At 33.3% G+C, this 13007-nt stretch overlaps 1 protein-coding gene across 1 annotated transcript; it reads right to left on the reverse strand.

Annotated features, from left to right (window-relative positions):
- Positions 1–5363: 5363 nt before the first annotated feature.
- LOC127804540 (UPF0481 protein At3g47200-like) lies at positions 5364–7077 on the reverse strand. The gene has a single exon (XM_052341415.1). The coding sequence runs from the start codon at positions 6707–6709 to the stop codon at positions 5408–5410; it is 1302 nt and encodes a 433-aa protein (XP_052197375.1). The 5' UTR covers positions 6710–7077; the 3' UTR covers positions 5364–5407.
- Positions 7078–13007: the final 5930 nt, after the last annotated feature.

A 13007-nucleotide genomic window follows, 5' to 3' on the forward strand; every position in this document is an offset into this window, starting at 1 on the left:
ATAATAACATATGAAAAAAAAAAGAATGTTTCATTCTAAAGATAACTTATTCAATGCAGAAAAATTAAAAAAAAAAAGGAAAAAAAAAAAAACATTATTCAAAAAAACCTAACTACCAGTACTTTAAAAAAAGCCTTGGCCATTCTTGACCCAACACATAAGATTAGATCATCTCACTATTAACCCTCCACAATCAACCGTCCAAGCTATATTGGGGAAAAGAGAAAGAAAGGTTAAAGCCTAACATTGAAATGTTGGGACTTAACCAATGCCCTTAAATCAATGTAATTAATTAATAGTCTTATTTCTTAATAAAAATGCACAAGACTAGTTGAACTCTTTGATGATGAGTACACCAATATTCAACATCAATTCAAAGTTGAAACTAGAAGCTGTCTAAGTCTAGAGTAATGAGAGGGCAGAACAAATGGATTGAACAAGGGTAACTATAAGTAGTACAATAGCACCAATGGAAATTTCTGTTTTCATTGGAGTGTTGAAGTAGTCATGTATCTGCTTTTCACTCATTAATAAGCTTGTCATAGAAATCATTCAACTCCTCATAGATGGAGAGGTATTCAAAATTCATATTTACTTGGATAAGATTTGAAGTGAGACGATTAATCATAATAGCCACCAACACAAGATTCAAGGGAAGCTTACTCCTACTTGAGAAGATCCTTGTCGAGTTAAACAAGTTTTAGGAAAAGATTCTTATAAGCTTAAAACTCTTGATGAGAAAGAGGTCCCCAGGACATGGCATGTAACAAACTTGAGAATATATAGAACATGATTGATGATTTGCTGACTACACTAGATCAAGAGATTTAAGCTGTGGCCCCGAATGAACACATCATCACTCGGTCCGACCTCAAGTAGCTTAAAAATAAAATAAGATAAGATTTTAAGTTGTGGTCCCAAGATGAACACATCATCACTCGATCCAACCTCGAGTAGCTCAAAAACAAAATATAGTAAGATTTAAGCTGTAGTCCCGAGATGAACACATCATCAATTGGCTCAGTTTTTCAATATCTTTGCGATGGTACAAAAGTCCAAAATAATTTATGCTCCAAACTCTCAATAATTTTTTTTATTTGTTTTTTAACCCCACCCATATAGGTGAGGTATCCTCTTTAAATGAAATGCATGGTTGAAATTTTCACAACATAAGTGATGTGACATAAAATGCACAGATATAGGGGAGATTGCTAGAAAATAAAAGAAAAAACTTTGTTTGGAGTAGTACACACCAGAAGAGTGCTGACACAATAATTGCCTACCAATGCATCCAGGCTCTGAGAACATTGAATTAAGCTTCAAAGGACTAGTGGTCTCTAACTCAACCCCATTTTCATATTCTTTGTTGTCCTACGTGTAAGCATTTCTAGGTTAAAAAAGTTCAACGATAATAAAAACAATGATAGAACTATACTCCTAGACTAAGAAAGTTAAATATAAGCAAAAAGGTTTCATCATTTAGATATTTTCAGCAAGAAATTTTTCTATCTATACCCTCTGTGAAAAGTCTGTAAAATTTGAGCCATATTTAGAAAAAGAAAAAGAGTTAAATGTGTTTAATTAATACAAACACTTACCAGCAATTATGCTTTTTCCTTTTAACAATTAATAAATATCATCCAGCTTGTTTACCAGTTTGTAATTCCTTACCAGCAATGTTGAACAACAAATTTGGTGGCGGGCTGAGCTCCTCTACGTACAGTCCACTAATAAATAACAAAACTGCTATTTTCCCACATCAATAAAAGGAAATCAAACAGTTAATATATACAACGACCTCAATTAAGGAGTTTTGTGTTTCATTTAACTCTTTTCCCACTTAAAACTCTTACTACGTTGGTGAAATTGGAATATTTGTTTCATTGAGGTGGGGCTGTTTATGAACCAATTTCCTTTTATTGAGGTGGCAAAATAGCAACTGCGAACTGCTGCAAACAGGAGCAAAATGAACTACTACTCATCTATTGAAAATATTTGTGATACTTTGTTTTTTTTTTTTTTTTTGGTAAACTAAAATTTAAAACGAGAGGAGCTCTATTTCAAAGTCAAAACATGTTTAAACCTTAGCAGTACAAGCAGCGAGAATTGAAAACATCAGAGAACTGAATCCAATTTATGCCACTTTAAAATGTATTTATAGCATTTTGAAACTACAATGGAATCGATGAAATAATAATAATAATGTTATGAAAATCGAGCAAGAAAAGTAAACAGATGCACACACAGATTTACGTGGTTCACTCAATTAGGATTACGTCCACGGGCAACGACAGATCAAATTTCACTATGGAATCAAAAATACAACACTCTGCCTCTTTCCCACTCTTTATGTCTATCTCGAAACCCTATAAACAAAGGCTGAATATATATTTGTTTTACAGCGAGACCCTTGTGCCTAACTGCTGAGCCCGAACGGGTATTATCAGAATAGAATTCAAGACATCCTCTACAAATAATAATAATAATAATAATAATAATAATAATAATAATAATAATAATAATAATAATAATAATAATAATAATTTTGTTTTACAGCGAGACCCTTGTTCCTATAGTAAATAATATCATGGATTTTGTTTAGCAGAATGTAATTCCTTAGCAGCAATATTGAATCAATAAAATTGGTGGCAGGCTTGAGGATATGGAAAATGGAGGCCAGAAGTGGTCGACGAAGCAAAAGTGCGTAATTTTTTTCATGGGTTTGCTGCACTTGGGCTTTGATATTCTGGTCATACTGTGTGAGAAGTTTCAGATCAACCAACCAAAACTGCTCACTAGGACTTGAACTCACCGATGATTCAATATTAGCCATTTAGATGCTCAAACAAAGCAAGATTGATTCAGAACTCTAATAATGTTTGAATTCAAATCAGTTTGTGGCCCTTTTTATGGCCATTCTTCTAAAGGAGATTTAAATTAAAGAAATGACTTGGCATCTTCATGAGGCGAACATGAGTTTCATGTGCTACAAATTAAATAGTTTTTATTTGTTATTGCTTTATGACATTTCTTATCCATGTGCTATATTAAATAGCCCTTTTTCTAAAAAAAAAAAAATTGATAAGACTTGTTGGAAAGATTTGAATCATATAAGTTAATATCATCAACAGCTATAATGCCATGTGTGCCATTATAATATTATTAATGAAGCCATTATTTTTTCTTTTTGCAATAAATTATCATTTGGTTCCTCAAAAAGTACCTCAAATTTCATTCAGCTCTAGACTTTTTTTTTTTTTTAATTCAATCGATTCAAGCATTGATTGTTTTTCTTTGAGTTTAATATAGTCCTCTTTAGATGTACAATTTAATCCTTAAGACTGATTAAATTGCATCTCATTAATCATAATATTCAAAATTTAATTCATAAAAATGCCAACCATGTTTGCCGACACTTGCATCAAGTTAAATAATCTGGTTTATACAGATAACAACACGTATCATCTCTTTCCTCGTGGCACAACATTTTTTGGACAATGCGTTGAATGTAATCTAGGGGTCAAAAGCTCATGTTTACCTAATTTTGTTGGTATACAAACAGAAAAATGCTTGAATTTTGGCGCATGTGCATGTGCATGTGCAGTGTACAACAGTACAAGGCTTTTAGATGTTAAGAGTAATAATGGTATTTCAATAGTAATATGTGATTTTTTTTTTTTTTTTTTTTTTTTGGGGGGGGGGTTTCAAGAACAAGGGCTAGGAACCCTTTAGATGGGACCAATCTTATTAAAGTTGGCGTAAAGACGGAATGCTCCAGAAGTTACATTATCAAAGCATCTGCACGCTATAGTCCCATGCATGTGGGGACTGCTAGCTTGAAACTCTCTCCTTTAGGGAGAACAGCAAATCTTATGTGGTGAGGTCCCTTGTCCAACTGACCCACAACTTGATTGGTGTTGTATATATGCGTTGTTTAATATTGGTTAATTCAATTTATGTAATTAGTTTACTATGTCAAATTATATATACATGGTTAAATATAGTTAAATTTAGCCCCAAAAAAGATTTAGTTAAATCCGCTTAGAATTCAAGTTGACTTACTTGATTATGTGTAGTTTTCATCCGGTGTTTGCTAAGCTACACACTTTCTAGGAAGGAGTATAGCGCTGCCCATATTTTTATTGGGGGTTCTGGTGAGACCCAAAGGCTGAATTTGGTATGATTGTAAAAATCTCAAAAAAATTGAGTCATTCAGTGTATGACAGAATACATAGTTTATTATTATAAAAAGCAAGAATAACACGATATATATAGGAAAACATGCTAAATTCCAATATTTTGACAAAAAAAATTGACCCTACATCATGCTATTCTAGCATTTTATAAGGAGTTGTATGCTCTATCACATGCTAAGTTGATGATGCGGTGGCCGATCATCTTTTTCTACTTCCGTCAAAACACTTGCAATGGAGACAGCGAGTCCCTTGGTTTATCTCCGACGATCAAGTCAGATTACTAGACCAAAAATCTCAAAATTATTCCCTATGCTTCAGAATCAAAAGTTCGATCCCTTACCCAAGCAAGATAACGTCGATGAAGTGCTTCTTTAGATAGCGTTTGTTAAAATGAACAAGATGAAAGAGTATCAAGATAAGGTCGGAATATTTTTCAAACCCAGATATGGAATAATCAATATAAGGTTGGGAAGCATTCCAAGATTTTTATCAAGTTATTTGTTAAATTTTTTAAAATGCACTAGAGGACACAATCGTCATTTTTTCTTATCTATAAAGACCAATATATGTTTATCTTGAACAATCAATATAAGAGGTCATTAATGATATTTCCAATAATTGTTAGATAAATTTAACAAATATGTCTAAAATAATAGAAGTTCGGGATGCATTTCATATCTTGACTTTTTCATCCCATATCTTGATTAACAAACACCCCCTTAGCAAACACATGGCACTGTTGTCAATATTTGCATGCCCAGGACATTAAAGTAATTATAGACCCGAGGGTATTCCCCTCGTCATAAGTAAATCAATTTTTTGAGTTCTTCGCAATAACACCAAAATCACTAGATGTGTCCCATCAAAACCCTGTCAATGAGAGAAGTGGGTGCTAAGAGGGACCATAGCTTAGCACTCACCTTTCCATTATCGTGTTTTGAGGATATTATGAACCCGTATTTAATTTGTTGTTCTCTTTGAGTCTTTGGCGCCATTGTTTCACCTAATTCATTGAAATTTTAAGGAAGAGAAACAAGAGTTCGAGAGACAAAGATTGAAGCCTGACATTCAAATGTTGGGGATTAACTATATAGTGCCTTTAATTGACTAATTAATACTTTTATTACTTAATAAAAGTTTACAACATTACTTTATTCTTTGATGAGTACAAAAGCATTCCATAACATTTCAAAGATGAAACGATAAGCCATTTAAGTACCCTTAATTAGTGGATAGACAGAACAAATGGTTTGGACAAGGGTAAGTATAAGTAGTACAATAGCAGCAATGGAAGTTGCTATTTTCACAGGAGTGCCGAAGTAATCATGTATCATGCTTGTCTTCCACTTATGAATAGGTTCCTCATAGAACTCATTCAACTGCTTACATATAAGCAAGTATTGTAAGTTCATATTTGGCTGGATAAGATTCGAGCAGAGATGATTAATCATAGTAGCCACTTCATTGCTGTCACCCAATAAAGTAGTGATAATTCTCTTGTGAATTAGTATATCCACATCTCTCTCACTATTGATTAGGAAATCTAAGACCTTCAAGTAATCGGTAATATAGGTCTCGGAAGGATAATGATATTGCTCAAATGCAACTATATTTCTCAGATGAATCTCAGTCCTATCAGATATATCAAGACGTGGCATTGTTAAGACACCTTCAACATATTGTAACTCAAGTAAGCATTTGTTTGTTTTATTCTCCCTGAACTCCAATCCTGACTTAACTAGATCACTTGCACAATATAGATGCTCCAATATGCTGCCCACTTCTGATCTTTTTTGAAATATTCGGCTTGGTGATAAGTAAAATGTTCTTAGTAGATCAGTGAAATGCCTCACACTCACAACATCATATTTTGTTGCTTGCTGGTTGAGGGCCTTAAAGTACCTGAAAGTAATCTGAAGAAATGAGGGAAGATCAGGATCATTTTTAGTGGCAAGGTTGTGAAGTCCTTCAAGAACAAAGAATGGAAGTTGATTCTCAAGTAAGATCAAGTCCTGTGCTACATCTTCCGCGAGCCACGGTTTTAAGAACAAAGGATCGCTTTCTCTCCATTGGTCCGCCTTGTAATATTTAAGGAAATGCTCAATTATGAAGCAAGAATCAATTAGAATCATTCTCACAAAATCGTCACTCTTCTGTTGAATGTTCTCTGCATAGCAATTTCGAATTTTTGTTTCCCGCGCTTTGAGTTCGCTAATACAGAACTCCAATTTTAGCTTAGTCCTATCAAGAAAGCTCTTAAGGTAAATCAATTTAATCTGTTGCAGTGATTCCATTGATTTCAACCTCTCATCTTCATGGTGAAACGGGCCAATTGAAATGACACGAGGTGTATAGGCTGCTTCATTTATTCCGCGAACTTTCAAAGGTGCTCTATATATACATTGCTCGGACACTATAGGATTCTCCAATTTATCTATCATCACTCTCACAGAATCAACCAATTCTTTGTGTTTACTTTCGATTTCAAACGAATCACTCTCCTGGCTCCCCATTTTCTTAATTCACTGTCTTGATTAAGCAACCTGAAAGACAACCAAAACCCAATCTTCGTCTAACACAAAATTTCAAAATTTAATTTCCCCCAACCCCTATAATCAGTTCCAACCCGGTTACAATAATGAAAGAAGCAGAGCTACAGACATAGCAAAGCACAGAAGGAACCTGGAACCCTTGGATGACCGATGTAGGATTCGAAGCAAAACCCAGAAATCATTAATCATCTAATAGCACATCTCTGCTCTGCTCTCTGTAAAGATGTTTTGGACATATCGAGTGCTTTAGATCTGTCTATTTATGCTCCGAGTATTGCTCCTGCTTTCTGGCATTCAAAATTAATTAGAAAAGTCAATGCCATAGTCTTATTTTTTATGAATAATATTATCTGTATTTTTAGTTTCTCTATTGTTAAGAATCCTCCTGAAATAAATCACACAATCACAATTTCGACAGTACCAACGATCTAAGAAATCTGAATAAAACAAAAGAAACACAATGCATAGACGCAAGAACAGAAAATGAACATATTATATATGTATTTGGATTTGAAAAAATCCTACTCACGACAAAAATTTCGTCCTTAATCAATCCACTAGAATATGTATGAATATATTTACAGAAACGATTTCAACTAGAGATACAAGAACCTCACACAAGATCTTACAATACTCGAAAATATTACACAAGATCTTACAAAAAGAATCATCTCTTGTGGGGTGGTTACTTGTGAATATCATGCCCTATACCTTTTACCTAATACGTTATTATATACCAAGATTAATCACTGAATAAAACAATATGCGAGAGATATTTGAGGTGAGAGTTTTCACCTTTGCACCCAATGAAGTATCCAATGCCATATTGTTAACTCGCTCGTGAAACACAACAGCATTATTATTATTGTCCTCTCATTCCTCCTGACACAACAACATTATCATTATTGTATCTCTTTCCTCCTGACACACAACTATTTTTGGATGATATATTAAAATAGAACCAAGAAATCATTAATTAATCTTCTAAAAGCGCGTCTTCTAAGAGAGCAGCAACTCGCTTGGGTGTGGGAAAATGGTTTGATCCGGTGAATTAATGTTAGCGGCTACAAATTGTTTATTTTTGAATAATAATAGTCCCTAAACCGTTCAATTTTGCATAAAATTAAGTCCCTCTGTATATATGGTTACATAAAGTATATATTATTATTATAGCTATTATAAGAAAATATATATTATAATATTAGTTGATACGTAGAAAAACTGATCTATGCATCTCCAGCTATAAAATTCCCATATTCGAATCCTTATCTCTAAATTCACAGCTAAGAAATTCTATGTTAGTAAATATACATATCTGGTCTAAGAAATTTAACTCCATCTATCAATTTATGATAAAAGTAAATAAATAAAAAATAATATTTAAAAATAAATTAAATATGAATAAATAGTTAAATATATTAAATTATAAATAACAAGCCTACCAATAAATACTTAAAGTTACATGCACTACTTATACTTTGACAATAAATTAAATATGATTGAAAAATAATTCCAACGGTAATTCAAACAGAAAAAATTTCAACAGAACAAAATTCTGTTGCAATTACCGTTGGAATTCAAGAAATTTATCAGAAAAAATTTCGTTAAAAAGACAAATTTTTCTTATAGCGTCTGAAATTGATGCAAGAGTACATAGTGTTTTTTTTTTCCTTTAATTAATAACACAAAGACTATACTCTGTTATTTATTGCATAATAATACTTAGGGAAAAAATTATACGTACCATACTAGCTCATGCTAGCTACTATAAGAAAGTGCAAGACTATATATGAGATCTATCTTTATATATATATATATATATTGTATAATAATAAATTTAAGAATCTTATATATTTTGAGATTATCAATGTTTTCTTGTTCTGAATAAAAAATTTGAATTTGTTTGACATATATTTATAGCTACGTTTGCTTTTAATGCTAAATTAGTTCAATTAAGAAGTAGCATCTGAGGCATAAAAATGATTTATGGTTAGTATTCTCCTAAATTAATGGAAGTGGAATTTGGCACTATTTTGGTCACGTTAGGAAAATTACCTAAAAAATAAAAAATAAATAAATAAGCATGCAGAGGCAGTGAGTGACAAACTACAATTTATTATCGTTTGCAAAGTTGCCTATATATATTATATACACGATGAGAGAAGAAGATAAATCAATTCATATATATATATATTACAATATATAACATTGTTTATCCTAAAAATATCTAAACGTACGTATTATGATCACCATTAAGACCTAATTACTTGATATCTTAAAAATATCTGAATGCACTTAATATGATCATCATTAAGACCTAATTATCGCCCTCATCTCTCAAGAAATTTTCCCAACATATAAGTATTCGTAACTAGCAATATTAACTTAACTATAAACTACTTCTACACTATTAAAATTTGAAGTCGTAATTAAAAGTAACAAAGAGAAATAACTACTCGAAGAAAATTAACAATTTGAAGGACTTTTCAATGCCTACTACTCCTCTGTGGGGGCCTCTTGGGTTAATTGCTTCTTTCCAAAGCACTTGGTGACACAATACGAATTGTTCTACCACATGTCTTATATAAAATCTAAAACAATTAATGGAAAAATAAAATAGTTTCATGCTTTTTAGATAAATGTACAGTACTGACAGTTAATTTAAATGATTAGATTAAAGTTTTAGTTCATCCAGTTAATTAAGTATGGCCAAGTATACAACTGTAACAAAAGGGTCAAATTAATTATATAAATATAATACTACCCAGCAATTAATTTGATAAATTAGCTTTTTTACTGTAATTCAGTGGAGTATGTTTCCAATCATAAGACTGGTCTTTCCACTCTCCTTTCTCTAGTTCGAATTTCCTTAATTATAAATGCAATAATAGAAAAAAAAATATCAAATTAACTTCTTTATTGGAAGTAATATATATATTTTTCTATAAAAGGATATTAATTTACAAATGGGCCCTGCAATGTTCGCATGATTGGACTTTTCTTCTGAATCACTGCATGCAAGGATGATAATAAAGAATCCAATGCCCTACTGTTAACTCGTGACACACAACAGTATTATTATTATTATTGTCCTCTCTTTCTTCCTGACACACAACAACATTATTGTCATCTCTTTCTCCTAACACACAACTACTTTTTGGATGATATTATATAAAAAAATTCTACCCAACCCGTCAAATTACTTTTTACAGTTTATCCCATATAAAATTTTATATTAATTTTAAAATTTTTATTTTAGTCCCATAACCCACTATCTCCTCTGACCACTGCCTCACCTCTCTCTTTTTCTCCCGCATCATATACACACATATACACACATACGTATATATATACACGGGTGACAGTCATGGCTGTTGACCCACCGCCATTAGTCACCCCCCACCACACACACTCTCGCTCTCTCTTTCTCTCTCTTAAAGTGTAATGGCCGCGATCCGTATCAAAAAGAAGAAAGAGAGAGAGAGTGGGTTGGCTGTCATGGTCGACACACACACACACACATATATATATATACACACACACACACGATTTTATGGCTGCGGCCATTGAAGCTAACCCACCTCGCGGAGAGAGAGAGTCAGCCATGGCCGACCCACACACAGATTTATATATATATATATAGATACACACTCACACACACATATATATACACACACACGCATGGCCATAGCCATGGCAGCTGCGACCATCGAACCTCCGCACCGTGAGGTGCGGGGGTTTCTCAAACCTTCGTATCTCATGGTGCGAAAGTTGTAGAATCCCCGCATCTCGCGATACAGAGGTTCCATGGCCGCGGCCATACGTGTATGTGTATACATGTGTGTGTGTGTATAAATGTGTGTGTGTGGGTCGACCATGGCTGACCTACTCTCTCTCTCTCTATCTCTCTTCGCGAGGTGGGTCGCTTCCATGGCCACGGCTATGAAATCGTGTGTGTGTGTGTATATATATGTGTGTGTGTGTGTGTGAGTGTGTATATATATGGTGTATGTGTGTGTGTGTGGGTCGGCCATGGCAACCGACCCACTCTCTCTCTTTTCTCTGATACGGTTCGCGGCCATTGCACAATGAGAGATCGAGAGTGTGTGTGGTGGGGGGCTGCTAATGGCGGTGGGTCGGCAGCCATGGCTGTCGCCCGTGTGTATATATATATATGTATGTGTTTGTGTGTGTATATGTGTATATAGTGCGGGAGAAAAAGAGAGAGGTGAGGCAGCGATCGGGGTGGTCGAAAGAGATAGTGGGCTGTGGGGTTAAAATGGAAATTTTAGAATTAATGCAGAATTTTACATTGGGTGGGCTGTGAAGAGTAATTTGATGGGCCGTTCATAAAATTTTCCTATTATATAAGATATATTTAAAACAAAACCAACAAATCATTAATTAATCTTCTAGAAGCGCGTCTTTTAAGAGAGCAACTCGCTTGGCTGTGGGAAAATGGTTTGATTCGGTGAAATTGATGAGGGGGTGGGTGGATGGGTCTGTCAAATAAAGAAATAGATAGAGGGCAGAGAGAGTGGGTAGAAAGAATTAAAATTCATCTCAATCATTGGAATTAAATATATCTAAATTCATCTCAGTCATTGAAGTTAAAGGGCTGAATTCATATTTGACCAAAGTCAAATGTATAAAATTCTTTTTGTACTTTTCACAGAAAAAAAAATATTTTTAACTATTCAAACAAACTAATTACACTCTATAGCCACTTTTATGTAAGATACCAAAAATACCCTTAATAAGATTTTAAAATAGAAAACCTTACTGTCCTTAGCCTCATTTACCAAAATACCCTTATCTCTTTCATATAACCTTTATTCTCTCTCTTCTTCCCACATTCACGTTACTCTCTTTCTTTCCATTGTCAAGCTATCCAAACTCAGTCATTCTTCATACATTCAATCTTTTTGCTTGTTGGGTCATTCAATCTTCTTTATCAATTGCAGCGACCTCACTGAAGTCCCATTCAACAAATTTTTTTCTCTCCAACAAATAATTTCACCCAATCTCAAGGTATCTATTCGATTTGTATTTGTTTTATTTTTTTAAAATAATTTTTGTGTCACATTGCTTATTAAGGTTGTGTAGAATGATTGTAGTTGTGACCAGAACATATTTTGATAGATATCATTCCAAATTTGAACTAATTTGGATGAAAAAAAAAATTTCAAAACTACACATCATTAACGAGTTTTGTGGGCAATAACAGTTGATCAGACTTAGTGGCCGAACAAAACCCGATAGGGCTTAGTGGGGGAACAAAGCCCGATGGGTCTTTATGGGGGAACAAAACCTGATCTGACTTTGTTCCCCCACTAAGCCCGATAGGGCTTTGTTACCCCACTAAACCCGATTATGATTTTTGTTACCTACAAACCTGATATGGTTTTTATATATATTATTTTTAAAATAATATGAGTATTTTGTTAAATAATTTAATATTATATATGAGTAAAATAATATAATTTAATATAATATATTTAATTTTATCATATTATTTAACAAAATTTGACTTCTTAAGCATTTGTGCCTAAATGTGTTATGTTAAAATCCTCCAATGTTTTTTATAAAATTTTTAAATATTTTTCTTAAACTACATATAAAAAATTATCATGACTTGGTTGTTGGTTTATAAGTCAAAAATCATGTTTAATTATACAAATCATCTTTTTAGAAAAAGAAAATAAAATACAAATCTCAAAAACAAATAAACTTACTTACTTATAGTTATGACTTGGTTTAATGAGGAAATGAACCCTATTTGGGTGTGTGTGGGTCCGTTGCATCCATGGTAATGGTGAGACTAATTTTTCCTTCTTTCAATCTTCCAACAATGGATTTAGTGTAGTTGGTCATCGTGTGGAACGGGGAATGGAATGATAATAAGTATATTGGGGGTAATAGGATGTGTGTGGGAATCTACAAAAATACGACTTTTACTCAATTGGTTGAGATTGTGTACACGGTGACGGGAATTGATAAAACAATGTACGACATCACCATTCATTTTGTAACAGAACACTCATCCGAACTTCCAGCTACCAAGTTCCCTATCAAGGACGACTACGGTGTCAGGTTTATTATGTATGATGACAGAAAATATAAAGTGATGTATGTTGATATGATTTGTAAAGATGTTGGAGTTTGTAACCTACGTAGTGGTGGTAATTAAGATTCAGGTGCCATTCCATTTACATCCGCACGTAGTCTATTGCAAAATAATGATTTTGGTACATATGGT

This window comes from Diospyros lotus, chromosome 6 (assembly GCF_014633365.1).
Source record: "Diospyros lotus cultivar Yz01 chromosome 6, ASM1463336v1, whole genome shotgun sequence".
NCBI classification, from domain to species: Eukaryota; Viridiplantae; Streptophyta; class Magnoliopsida; order Ericales; family Ebenaceae; genus Diospyros; species Diospyros lotus.